At 41.8% G+C, this 14,942-nt stretch overlaps 1 protein-coding gene across 1 annotated transcript in view; it reads right to left on the bottom strand.

Annotated features, from left to right (window-relative positions):
* CD109 (CD109 molecule) overlaps positions 1-14,942 on the bottom strand; it is an 89,357-nt gene that overhangs the window by 64,402 nt on the left and 10,013 nt on the right. The window contains 3 exon segments of the mRNA XM_076333079.1: positions 1,351-1,476; positions 1,622-1,852; positions 6,022-6,050. Of these exon segments, the coding sequence (XP_076189194.1) occupies positions 1,351-1,476; positions 1,622-1,852; positions 6,022-6,050 (386 nt within the window).

Genomic DNA, 14,942 nt, shown 5'->3' with positions numbered 1-14,942 from the left:
CAAGCAAAATTTCACAAACACTTTTCCACCTGGCAAACGAGCTGTTGAAGGAGCTCACCACTGCCACCAGCCTTTGTTTCCGTGCCTGAGCCACACTTCCCCACCCCCTGAAAAGCACCTATGCAGCTGTGAGTGGGGGCTGTGCTGTCAACCAGATCAGTGAGCTGGTCTGGGTTAGGCAAAGAAAAACACAGAGGTGCTTTTCAATTTGGGTCACTTCCCCTGGCACGCTTTAGATCTCAGCCTTACTACAGCTGCCTCAGTGTGACTAAGAAGCTATTGAACAGCAGTGCAGGGATGGGAAGGAGCGGCTGAGCACAGGGACAAGGGCAGGAACAATTTACAACACTTTTCCCATCAAAGACAGTAGCAACGACTCCACACCCACCTGAGAACGTGTTCAAAAAATCCAGTCCTGACACTCACTTGAGCACCACCCTCACCTACCTCAGCCTATAGAAATCTATCAAGCATGTAACTGGTACTGATACATATTATTCCCAAATAATACATGATCACATCACCTCCCTTATTAGGGAACATTAAGCAGTCCTGTTTGTACTTCCGAAATGTCTCTGAACAGCCACTGCAAGCCAAGTCAGAAATGGAGTTCCCAAATTACAGGCATTTAAAGCAGGCTGAATAAACCTGACACACAGAGTTTTGAACAGCTAAACCTCCAGCTATTTTTGCAACATGTTCCACAGTGTATGAGGAGTGTACAGCTTAAAGGATTTAACTGATAGAACTATTACCAGTAGCAACGTGCAAACTAGATCATACCAGTTTTGTTACGCAATAGTTCTGCTTTACTATTCATCCTTTCTATTTTGCATAGTTTTTTTTTCCTCAGTAACTCCTCAGTCATCATGAATTGCTGAAACACCCCTAAAACTAGGCAGAGGTTTGTAAATGACAGCCTTTGATTCCACACCCCTTGAGACAGTGACTGGCTGCACAGCAGGGCACAATGAATTTCTGTATATTCACTTTTACAAAATAAACATAAGGGCATTTCACTTAAAAAAAAATTAGTACTCCATAAGATCTTTCTTTTATATTAATATTAAAACCCCTTACTTTTCAAATAACATTTGTATTTTAGAATGAAAACACAGACCTTAGGATAAAATATGTATGGGGTTTTTTATATCTTTCCTTACAAAACCACATACTACTGAAAATCTTGAGAGGTTTGCATAATATCTTGGGTTTGCCATGAGGGAAGGATTTCCTCTTCTCATGGTCCATGCTTATTTCTGGTTTTGCTTCACCGAAGTAAACACAATTTTATTCACATCTATCAGGAGAAATGAAATCTCTCTGTGATTTGGCAGTGTTAATACTCACGTTCACTTCCACCTCTATGGACCAGTCTCCTAGCGGAGGGTTCATTGATAACTGAAATTTTTTGGAAACTACGCCCAAATCACCCTCCTCCATCAACCACTGCTGAATCAATTTCTTCCGAGGATCCTAGGAGAAAAGTCAGGCTGCATGTTAAATGTGAGTGCTCTTGCTAGCAAGATTTAGGTAGCAATACATACGATCTTTATTTGTCACATAAAGTTGGAACATACAACAAATTCCAATGTATAACTCAGTTCCTGTGGATACTTACTCGGATATATATATTCAGAGACACTTTGTAAGGTTTGAGATCAGGATAGACAGTGACAATCCGAAACATCACATCTTGTCCCGGTTTATACATAGATTTATCAGTCTGGATGAATACGGAGATGCTCTTTGACATGTACATCAAGCTGGTACGGTTAGAGAAGATGCGCTGGCCGTCAGCATGGCCTTCCACCAGTAATTCATAATTCCCAGAAGCACTGTTCAAAGGCAGCTAAAAAGAAAACAGTGACTCCCCGTTAACTATCCAAAATATTCTTGAAGATATTATTATTCCAAAAATATTTGACATAAAGATCTGACATATTTCTGAACTTGTCAACTCACATAAATTCTCAAAAAGAGAAAGAGGATTTCAGGGCTTTAAAGTAACATTTCAACAATCACCTGAAAATGTGTTAGCAGAAGCAACTTTTCAACATATTTGCATCTGATTTTCAGTAGTAATCAGGTTTTCAACAATGTAAGTATCTATGTATTCATACACCATTCATAGACACACACACACACACAGAGCGCGCTCTCTTTTCTTTTCACAGTTATTTAGAAATTTCTTGGGTTTGATTTTGGGGGCTAATTTTTTTCTGACTTCATCACTTTTTGGTGATGAATTTTCCAAAAATAAAAGAGCTGAAGAAGCTATATGCAGGCAAGATGAGCAGGACAGTAAGAAAACCTTGCACTTCTTTTTACAAGCTTTAGCTTCATGTCCTATGGGGTAGAAAAATCAAATTCAGAATGAAGATCTCATGAAGTGAGGTACTGTTTTTCAATAGAAACCTCACTGATTTTGCCTCATTTCAGTTTAGTGATTCATAATTACAGCACATACTGCAACTCATCTAGAAAGTAAAATAACTATTCTTTCCAAAATATTAAGGAATAAAGGAAGAGACATTTTATACGGTTAACTTATTTAGGACAGACATTGAAGACTCCTTCAGTGCTGGCAGTAAACACAGACAGACATCACTGGCAAGGAAATTTAGATCATGTAAGATCAGAATAACCACGCACAGGTCTCTCTCTCTGTCTCTCCAGTGGACAGAGGAAATCTAGAGCTCATCATTCAGATGCATCAGTTAGGTGGGAGGAATCCCAGACACAAGGGTCAAAAGGCTCGAAGCAGAGCCGCTGCAGCACACATGAATTTGACCTCGAGCAGAGCGTACACAGACAACGAATGACATCCCAGCGCAGATGCCAGCTTCTGTACCGCCACCTGCTTAGGAGTGTCTCTTTGAAGAAGGAAAAGGGTTTTAACACAACACACAGCTGGTTCCAACAAGTAGCCCTGATAAAAAGCTTGCTGCTTCTGTTTGCAGTTACAACAGTAAATCTGGAGTAAAACCTCTGGGTCAAGACAACTAAAACAGACAGGCTTGCATTTTTCAGCATAACATATGGAAATGAAGCACTCCTCTTGCACTGGTAATGAAAATTACAGCTGTTAACTCACCAGGCACAGCACATCAAAAGTATTCTACCAAGCTCTACAATGAAAGGCTGTTGTGCTGTCAAAACTCATTTTAAGAGCACACAGTGAGGTAACGGAAATTCTCAAACAGGGAAAAATGTCACAGAGTGACAAATGAGGTAGATGCAAATGTCTGTATCGAATACATTTCCTTCTCTGTGTGTTTACCTATGAAGAGGAATCAACTACCATTTCATCCCTCTCTGTTGGCTTTCTGTTTTTAAAAACAAGCCAGGAAAAAAAAAATCAGGAAGGGGAAAAATAAACAGGCTCTCTTTTTCACCCATGAGCAGGTGTATGATGACCCAGGAAGAAGAGATTCCCCCTTTAAAATCTGGACTTACATAACTAAATTTTAGGTGCAAAGCACCACACAAACAGATCCTGCATTTTCTTCAGCTGCAGGTTTTTGTATACACATTGCCAAGAACATATGATTCACATATTTCAACACTCTCCGACTTCCATGCCAAGTATTCTGGAATATATTAAATAGGAGGAACAGCCTTAGTTACTGCATCTGTCAAATATTACCTCAAAATTAATTCATTTACGAATATTATCATTTATTAAAAAAGGTGTACCCCCTAAAAAGCAGACAGGATTCCCTATAAGAAGTCTAGGAAACATTATAAACATTCAAAATTAAAATGGGGGGAAAATAAGCTTGTTTTGTCTCACCATAGCAGTGAATTGTGCTCTTACAGCATTATTTTAACACACTTGCAAGGATCGCCTTTGATTTCTTCTTTAAAAGTTTGTAAATGCCATTTAGAGACCTCATATATTTTTCTGTATCTTTTTCTTACCATGAATAATGACGGATAGCATGGATTGCTCCCTTAATTTTTGTACTTTTTATATTTCAAAAGATCTTTCCTTCCTGCAACATGGTGACAAAACTGCCTGTTGTACCTTTCTTGATGTAAAAGCCAGAGGCAATGAATTTTGCATTGCCATGGCAGTGTATTAGGACAGCTGAGGTGCAAAGTAACCCACCTTCTGGTTCACACATCTATGCTAACAGAAACTGCACTAATACAACACTTCCAGAAGGTCACTGCTAAAATAATGGTAACTATTTACCTCAGCCCCACCAACTCCTTCTCTAAAGAGTTGTTTCTCAACCCAAATATGAGCAAGGCAGCTTTTAACAGTAGGTAGTAGGAACTTGCTGAGAAAATACTTTATCTTAGTCAATACATCCCCCAAGTGAATGGTATTACTATCCCCATTTTGGCATTCCTAACGTAAGAGAGAAAAAAGCCATCTCACGTACTTCTCCTGACCACACCAGCCACCATCACAAGCACCTCAGACAAGGAAGCTACTGTTTCCTCTGGAAAAGATGACGGCTGAAACCAGAAACTCATTATCCACCTTCTGCTACCAGCCAACTACACTTTGAGCAAAACAAGTCTACTGTGGCTACCCGAATGAAAAAAACATCTTACTATTAAAAAATGAGTCAGTTTTCATCACTTCAGATAGTGGCGACAGAGGGAGGAATTCACCTCGCGTAGTTTTAGGTGCTTGAACACTTTAAGACCTGGCCAGATTATATTAAGGAACTTGTTAATTTAATCCTTTTTTTTTAAACTGAATTTTCTACGTTTGCTAATTTACAGTTCATAGAGATGCATTTCAACCTAGTACTCTTCATAATGTTGAGCTGCTCATTGTCATTGATTACGCATCTATCAAACATTTCCAGATTATTTCATCAGATATACAGTTTATTTGAGATTAGAATTCAAACCCACTGGATTTAGGGATAGTCAGACTTACAGATGTTTAAAAAAATAAAGACTTTGCTAAAACTTTTTTCCTGACACAAATACATAATTCTTTAGATTGGGTTTTCAAGATGAACATCCAAGATTGTAAATTCAGGATTCATACTCAACTCACAATTCGATATTATACATTTTTGTTGACAAGTTAGCTTATTATGTACTTTCACTGAACGTGCATTTCCAAATCCTTAAGAAGACTGTGTATAAATACATTTTTATTTTAATATTTCTCAGTTATTGCTTTGCACAATTCTTTCAGCTCTAATTAGCCCTCATGGTGTGTCTGAAATAGAGATGTAGTATCAGCCAGTCAAAAAACCCACAAAGCAAAGTTCTGTGTTCAAGTTTTATGATAGCTTGTGCTGATCCTGGAAATCAGCTCCCAAATCCTGTAATTACTTCTAACAAGCTGCAGAGCACTTGATCTGAAAACTCCTTGGCTTTATAAGCTACATAGATTAATTACTTCATGCATCACTGAAATGCAGCTACCTCTCTCAGTAGAAAACAGGAGCCACTTTACAGTACACGGCATTATGATGCAATATTACTAAACGGGCAAAGGAGGATGCTGTAACGGCTCTGAATTATTTCAGCTCTCCTCTATCTACTCAGACAGGAACATCTTTCACACCTCTGTTTTTGTTTCCATCTCCTAAACCATAAAGTTCAAGGCATTTTTTTCGATACCAAGAGTGATGGCTGGGCCAATAAATGAGTCTTAGGAAAGAAAATTCAAAACTGTATTTCATTAAGAACCTGAGTGGCAGCTGCCTGTGGAGGTATGCTCTTTTGCCAGAAAGCATACGTGAAATTGTCTGAAGTTATGTAGATTGACCAGAGCCTCGGTTACAGACAGTCCTGACCTCCCCTGAAAATTCTTGTAAATCTAAAGATCCTTGGGAAAGTCGTGAAGTTTTTTTGATAGTATAGAAGGCAGGTGAGATGAGATGTAGGGAGTTTCTCAGGAGGACTCAGTAAATACACACACCTGAGAATGTGAAAATAGCTAGGATCACACACAGAATACATCATCGCATCAATACCAACTGATGAAAAGTTACAGAGTCAACATTTTCTGAGGAAGGAGGAAAGGAAAGAAATACTTACTACTGGAAGAACAAGAGTCCCAAAGGAATCTGAATAAAAAAGAAGAAATACCACACTGTCAGAAACCTTATAAAAACTTACCAAAACATCAACATTATCAGGTTATTTAGAAGAGCAGTGCTCCTCCCCCATTCCTACACTGCCCGTAATCCCCATCGGACAACCGAATTCCCTTGATGCGGCTACTCTGGAGCTCAGGGCACATGGACCGTGAGCAATGGCCAGCTGATTGCTGCCAAACACCGTCTGGACATGAAACTAAAAAATATACAGCCTGGAGCAACTGCGGCATTAGTCAGTATTGACATACTGTGTCATACTTCATTCAACATCTCATTCCCCACATTTATTCCTCCCAAGTCCTGTCAAGGCCACTGTCAGCCACCATTAGGTTATGGGATAAGCAGCTCATCTCCACAGACACATGAAGGAGCACAAAGGAAGGACAGCAGGTGGGGGAACCCCAACAATACCCAGCCCCATCCCAGGGGAGCACTCAGCCCACCACACACCCATTGCCACAAGCCCAGAGGCACACCAGCAGGGGGGAACCCCAACACCCCAGTCAAAGACACAATCCCCCCCCCCATCTACCAGATTCAGCAACTCCCTAACAATCACTACCATTCCAAATCTGCTAAAAGAACCAGCCAGAGCAGAACAGCCCAGAAAAACTGACATGCAGTGCTCCACTTAAATAATGGTCTGAGGGTGCCAACGGTGTCCCAGCTGGGAGCTACCTGAACAAGGAGGGTATGGGTTGGCACTGCTGTCCTTGAGAATGATCCCCTCTCGGGTACCACTGCCCTAAGACCAAAGCATCCCTCTGCTTCTGCAAACAAGTTGATTCTGCAACTCCTTCACATGTAAGAGAAACTGAGGATATTTTTTATTAACCTCCTCTGCAGTTCAGTAAGCAACTACTTTTTGTAGTCATTTTTATCAAGATTAATAACTTTTCTAGAAGGAATAAAAAAGGAAAAGACTTTAAACTACACGTTATTAGAGAAAGGCAAAACAGCAAAAAACTGCCTTAATCCTGGCCATTCCCTCTAGCAGTAACCTCCTACCTGGTGGTTTCACTGCTATGAAACAAAGTCAGCAGTGTGGCAGTATGTCTATGTCGAGCCATTACCTCTACGACAACCTAAAGCTGCTTCTCCACTGGGCACCGTCTCTCAGCTTCCTCTTCGCCAGATACATCCACTCCACCCCTTCCTCCCTTACATGGTTGATGGAAGCTGTGCAATACCTTTTGCAGGGCTGCAAAAGTATGAACTCCAGTCTACAGCAACATTACTTCTCTGTTTGGTGGGGGCTGACATCCATGTTCTCCACTTGAACATTTTCCTTTACATTCACATAGATTGAAACACCTTTACAATCTATTCAATCTCCTACTCCACCCGAGTTATTATTTTCCATTGATTCTGCAGCTCAGATAAAGGCTAAAATTTTCAAAACCATGCACAGGATTTACCCCCCTTAAGCAAAGGAGCACCCAGAATGAACCATCCTCACTGCATTACATCGCCATGGGAATAAGTAACCAACATACTAATGTGTGTGGGTTAATATAACTTATTATTTTAACTATTTTAGATAATGTGGCCTCAAATATTTTTAGAATCCAAATAAATGTGCTGTTAAGCTGCTGGATATCATTACATCATAGAGCCATTAGTGCCACAGCTTTTATTTTAATTATGCAATGTATTTTAGAATAGAATAGAATAGAATAGAATAGAATAGAATAGAATAGAATAGAATAGAATAGAATAGAATATTTCAGTTGGAAGGGACCTACAACGATCATCTAGTCCAACTGCCTGACCACTTCAGGGCTGACCAAGTTAAAGCATGTTATTGAGGGCATTGTCCAAATGCCTCTTAAACACTGACAGGCTTGAGGCATTGACCACCTCTCTAGGAAGCCTGGTTCAGTGTTTGACCACCCTCTCGGTAAAGAAAAGCTTCCTAATGTCCAGTCTAAACCTCCCCGGCACAGCTTTGAACCATTCCCAGGCATCCTGTCACTGGATACCAGGGAGAAGAGATGAGCACCTCCCCCTCCACTTCCCCTCCTCAGGAAGCTGTAGAGAGCAATGAGGTCGCCCCTCAGCCTCCTTTTCTCCAAACTAGACAAACCCAACGTCCTTAGCCACTCCTCATAGGACATTCCTTCCAGCCCTGTCACCAGCTTTCTTGCCCTCCTCTGGACGTGTTCAAGGACCTTCACATCCTTCTTAAATTGTGGGGCCCAGAACTGCACGCAGTACTCAAGGGGAGGCCGCACCAATGCTGTATACAGCGGGATAATCACCTCTCTTGACCGGCTGGTTATACTGTGTTTGATGCACCCCAGGATGCGGTTTGCCCTCTTGGCTGCCAGGGCACACTGCTGACTCAAGTTGACTCATATTTTCTCTTGCTGATTCCATTCAGGTAGACCTTTTTATATCTCCTAAAAAGCAATGGGTTTATACCTGTCTTTTACTCATTTGTTTCATGGAGTAAGCAAAAAAAATGTAATTAATTTATCTAATTTATGTCCTTCTTGATCCTGGACATAAAAGCATGCCAAGCCAAAGCAATCACTTGACCTTTGAACTCAAATAAATGTTAATTTTAAAAGTCAAGGAATTCTTTCCTTTGACAGTGGCAAACAGAAGGAAGTCTCAATGGACTGAACACAAGTTGTCCTGGCTGCTGCCAGAGTGCTAAAGAAAAATCCCGTCCAGTATGTACCATTTATTCAAATTATAACCTGGGTTAAACCAAATGACTCACGTCCCACAAATGAAGTTTGTGGGTAGCACACTCCAGTACTTCATTCTGGTATTCAAAAGCTTAACGGGGATGGGTGGCATCGGGCCCTAAGCAACACAGTTCTTTCCACAACATGTTTATGCTACCGTTAAAGCCACAATTTTTTTCCTATCATCCCGCTCTCCTCTTCACTTGAGAAACAGCCCATGCAGTCGTTGACTCTGAGCAACCCCACCGGCCTTTGAGGTTTTCCAGCCAGGAGTCTCAGGCAAAAAATACAGACTTCTTTTCTCAGTAGCCAGTGGAGAGGGCACCCTGCCCCACTGCACGGTGGCAGGGAGCCCCAGGCTCGGCCAAGCTTGCTTGGCACACAGGGTTACAGGACAACCGCCAGCTACAGGAGAGGAATTACACAGTCCTGCAGAGTACCCAATTTTTAGGCAATGTAAACCCCTCTCGACTCGCTGACATGTTTATTCCCAACATCTACCCCAACAACTCCATGCCCAAACAATCTCACTAAAAGAGACATCATTTTAGCTAAAGGAAACTTATGTCTTCCTAACTCAGGAGAGATGGAGTTACTGTTAACTAGGAAGAATTTTTTTTAAGGGATTATGATATTTCACCAGTAAAGGAGGCTGGATGTAGGGTAACTAGCAACAACAGAGAAGGTATAAAGCTACCTCCTGAAATTTCTCTCAGTTGTATACTAAAAGCCTAACCCTTCTCTACTTCCCATCCCTCTGTGAAATAAGGCTGTGCTAAAGCTGGGTTTTTTACGACCAAAACCCATGACACTGTGTCAGCAGAAAAAAAAAAACCTTTGTCATTGCTGATAATTGGTTATTAACAAGGAACAGGAACTTAGTTTTATTTACCACACACATCTGAGTGAATATGCACATGGTAAGTACGGCTACACTAGCTCTAATCTATCCAACACGGCTATAGCAGTGACTTCAGTACGTTGGGAAACACCAAGCACAAATCTGATATTCATACCATAGCCCACACCACGGGGTTTCTATTTCCATCTTTACCCACGCCAATGCAAACACATTAGTACACACGCACCGCAAGGGCAGAGCACTGAAGGGGACTGCTACACACCGCCCTGCGCAGCATCTAACAGCTTTCAAAGCAACCTTTCGCATAACAGGGCAGGTATTTTGCAGCTTTCTCATCAGGGCAGTGCCTGCTTGCCTCCACCTATTTTGAGAACAACTGGCATGCAAAAGACAGAAATCTTAAGGTAGAAATACTGGGTTTCTTCCATGTCCCCAGGACGGGGAGACCTAACATCAGGTCTGAGCCTGATATTGCCATGATGCAGAGGGGGAAGCAGTTGGAGGGAGATTTAAATCATAGTCACTTCTCCTTTGTGCAACTCAGAAAGCATTTACCTTCTGAAGCGGTGTTAGGGAGCTACAGCCTCCCTGGCTGCCTTGATAAAGCCCAGAGCGCCATCTCATTCCCAGCCAGTGAAAACCATAAAGGAGGCTCCGGGGCATGAGGTAATCTTCCAATTCATGACACTACGTAATTATTTTGTTAGGAACTGAGCAGCCTGGGCAGATCCGAAACTCTTTGGCATTGCAATGAATTTCCCTGTCATGCAAGATTTTCCCATGTTCTCAGAGACTACCAAGCTGCAATCAATCCCCTGGAGCTCTATTTCCTTTATGCCAATGCTGAATTGCTGAAATTCACCATGCTTTTCTGTCCACTTGATGAATTAAAGTTATAATTAATCATACAGCAATCTCAGGTTTATAAGGAGTTAACCATGGTCCAACAGCTAGCGCATGGCACTGCTCTGCTGGAAGCTTTGCTGTCATGCAGCTGGGCACTTTTACCCACATGCAGTGTTTAACACTTTAACACTTCCACATGACATCAGTCGAGTCTACTGTCCCCAGAAATGGCAACAGTTGTCACCCTCCTTCAGCACATCCCTGCAAGGGATCCCTTCAGTTATTAAATACTGCTCCCAACGATTACGGGTAACTAACTCCAAGCAGTAGAAGCAGGTTTAGAAAGGAGCCCAGAACAGCTACGCCACCTGCACCAAGCATCACAGACCACAGAACGCTTCCTCCTGACTTGTCATGTCTGCTCTCCACAGCAATGGACTACCGGGCACGACTGCAACAGTCCACGGAGGGGAAAGACCAGGCGAGAGCACAGGTCCCTGCTACCACAAGGGATTAGTTAAAGAAAACTCCCAGCTGGGAGCCATGCCCTAGCTGCAGGGGGAGGCAGGAAAAATTCAGTGGACCGTTCCAGACTAATCTTGAGGAAAGTTAAAAAACAAACAACTAAAAAATCCTCACAGAAGTCACATGATCCTTCAAGAAAAAATATCCTTCCTCCTCATTCGCAAAATCATTTCTCTCACAGAATTCCTGAAGCTTGTACTGTATTCATTCAAGAAATACTGCATTGAGGAAATACTTGGAAATACTGTGGAAACAAACGCCACATTGTCCTGCCTCCTTTTCCTCAGAGTCCTTGGCATTTAGGACAGTCCAGCAGAAGAGGAACCAAAGGCAGTGTGGTAGTGACATGTCACCAGTATAGACAGCAGTGGGAAATTAAGTCATCTTTTTAATGTATCTTGCCACCATGCCATTTTTTGGAGGTCTAATAGTCTTGCTATCAGCAAAGCAAATAGGAAAAAATTCTACAGAGCCAAATACATGCATGTTTTTTTAGACTGATGGAGAGCTGCATAAACGATGGCATCTTACATTCTTCCCATTGCATAGGCCTGACCCAAACCCAGAAACTTACGCTACCCTTTCTTGAGCTGACACCACCAGCACTAGGACTAGACATAAATGTTTCAGCTTCCACTCCCCAAAAAGGACAGAGATTCCAGAAAAATGACTGTATGGCTTGGCACAGTGAACTAGAGCTTGTGCCAATATAAATCAGTACAGCAGCACTTCAGCCTCTAACTAATTTACACAAACTCAGGTCTTGACTCTATATTCTAGTTCATGTGGCAGGTATCGCTACAAACAGATTTTGTAACTTAACCTTTTCTACCTACATCCTCATTCATTCTTAGTCCTGTGTGAGAACAGAAGAATATAACTGGAATCACTTCAGATTGATTTACTGAAATGATGCCACGACTTTCTTCTGGCAGCTGTGTTCACATATCCATGCTTAGGAAATGTTTACAGAAAAGTATTTTCTTTGCAGTGGTAAATGGAATTTTTTCTACTGTGGAGTCTATTTCTCACAGCAGAGAAAAAAAATAATGTTCTTCAATGTCCTTCCAGATTTTTCTTCCTATCCAAAATATATACTATTTCTGTGTTTTCAAAAAAAAAAAAAAAAAGGAAGCATAAATACCAAAGCCTAAACTATCCAGGGAGTGAAAAATACTTTTTCTTCATAAATGAAGGCCTGCAAATCTGTCGAGTTCACAGTTTTCTTTAAATGTGTTATACCCCTTAACTATTATCCTAAAATTAGCATCCAAATTAGTACTGGTTAGTTACTCAAGTAGCCTAAAATACATAGTGTGAGCCACTGCTGTTAAGTTATGGCTAAATTTGGGCCAGATGATAGAAGGTGGGGCAATACAGCACTCAAACGCATGCAATAGGGATTGCTAGTGGACGTCAGTATATGGGCTGACATCCAAAGTCAAATGAAGCCAACAGGCCTGTAGCAAAGGGGTATATACTTGCTCCACAAAGCCTCCTAAACCCTTCCTGTCTGCCAGTACTACATACACTTCCCTCCACAGCCACTCATTACCCTACTCCCTATTTCCACCACCCCTTATCCTTTTCAGTCCTTTTTGCAATGCTGGAGGCTAAAAGCACTCAGAAATTATAAAGGGAGAGAGGGAGGCAGGGTGGCAGTGCTGCCTATGGAGAAAGGCGTAAAGGAACAGGAGGAATAATCTGAACTGGACCAGAATTTATCACCTGAGGGTGCAGTCAAGAGACAGGGCACCGCAGCTCTAAAGGACAGGAGAAAGGCAACATGCACAGACGTTTTTGCGATTAAAGCCACGTTTTACCAAACTCTGCAGTCCCTAGCAAGTTCTAGCTTCAGTCTGCAATGCAGAGTGTAGGCATATTTTCCTGCCAACCAGGACAATTCATGACAAAAAAAACCTTCTCCAGCTAAATCCAAAGGTTTTTCCCCAATCTGCTTTTACTCCACGATCAGAAGAGTGGTGGAAACCCAACCATAGAAAGCACAACCAGAAACAGTCATGACCAGGACAGAATAGATACAGATTTACCAGAAGGTATGAAGAGAAGCGGTGCTGTCCGTCCTCTCCTCTGCCCCCTCACCATGGCACTCCCTGTGTCTTTCTACTTCACATGGCAAAGGAGTCGTGGTACCTCCCTGCTTGTCCCTTTTACTGGTTCAGCCCTTCTTCTCTCACCAGCACTGCCAGATCCACCCCTGACGAAAACCACTATCTCCCACTCCCACAGACAGACAGACAGACACTACTGATGCTGGGTGACCCTTCCCTTGCCCTGCCGCATCCACGATCCCTTCCACAAGCAAGCACCAAGTTTCCTGCAGATTGGCCCTTCTAATTTCTTTTTAGACTTAGGTCATAATTAAGACATTTAATTCTCCACTCAGTCTTCTAAAGTAAAACAACCAGCTCTATGGATTACACTATTATTACCACTTTCAGCTGAGTGGTCAGGGACCGGCCAGCTGCAAGAACACAATCCTTAAAATGCTCTGTGGTTTATCTGAGACACTGCATGCCGGGTAGGAAAACAAAACGGCTTCATATTTCTAAAACTAAATCATCTCCTTAATCAGAGACCTTCTGACGGCTATCCAGCAGCTACCATCCCAGATGCTCAAACACAAGTACAGGCTCTTTTCAACTTTTTCCCCGAGACCAGCCTCTAAGAGCGCTCCATGGACTTTTTTTCATGCACTTGACATTATCACCGCCTACCATACTCAAGCAAGTATATTCCTATGAATTATAAATTTACAGCTGTTAGCAAGACAAGTTTTGAATGCTACAGAGAAAACTTTCTTGACGTCAGATCCAGTCTATGAAACTATGCAGATAATTCAGAATAATCTCAGACTTAAGCCTTTTACACAACTAAATGGGAAATTCATTTCATTCACTTAGTTTTCCCTCAGTGACTATAAATAAACACACAAACTCACAGGCATCTGCACATCCTGCTTTCAAGGCATTACTGGCCATCATTATTATCCATTCTGATGTCCATAAAACAAACACAGACAAAGCCACTATTACTGCAATTTAAAACAGCTGCAGTTTTTATTCCGACTTAAAACATAGGGAAATCATACTAGGACAAAATGTGGCTACACCTGTCTATGCCAGAGATTTGGTGGTATTAATACCATCCTCATCGCATCAATTGCTGCAACTGGAGCAAAATTCCAAAGTCAGGTCACCTCTCAAACTCATTCGTTGCAAATAAAACATTCAGGAACTATTTAAGTTTCCTCTTAGAGGGAGTGAAAGAAGAAGGTTTGTTTTCATATTGGTTTTCTTCCATTTTCTGGAATGCATTCAGAGTCTGTGATGACAAAGCCACATAACTTTTCTGAGATCACAAAATTATTTAGATATATAAAAGTATTACCAGAGACTTCTTTCATTGGTAAATAAAGGCAATATAAATCCCTAACCATACAAAATAAGCACCTGGACCTCACAGCTACACCTCCGGGAAGCTGGAGAAGTGTGGGAGAAGGGGTCTGTCACTCTGGCCATGTTTTCTGTGCACATACTTATTTGGACTGCAGTGAATCTAGGTGAACCAGCATCATCTCTTGCCATGGGCTATTCAACCTCTGCAAATAGGATCTCAACTCTGCCTTCACAAATAAGTAGTCAGGGATAGCAGAGCATGGGAACCAGCAACACTGCCAGTGCAGATAGTTTTAAGAGTCTCATGAAAAGAGAAGTCACCTGTGTATGACTGGAGACCCATGAATTTCCCAATTGCTTCCTGCCTCTGCAGGTACTTCTAGAACCCTCAACACTCCAGCTTGGATGTCTTTCTAATTAGACACCACTAAGGACATCACGCTAGATCCATCTGGAGATCCACTGTTAGCTCCCACCCCTTTCTCTTTAAAGCTACCTTTTATGTACCTAA

Source organism: Aptenodytes patagonicus, chromosome 3 (genome assembly GCF_965638725.1).
Source record: "Aptenodytes patagonicus chromosome 3, bAptPat1.pri.cur, whole genome shotgun sequence".
Lineage (NCBI taxonomy): Eukaryota > Metazoa > Chordata > Aves > Sphenisciformes > Spheniscidae > Aptenodytes > Aptenodytes patagonicus.
This window is presented reverse-complemented; position numbering and strand designations above follow the sequence as displayed.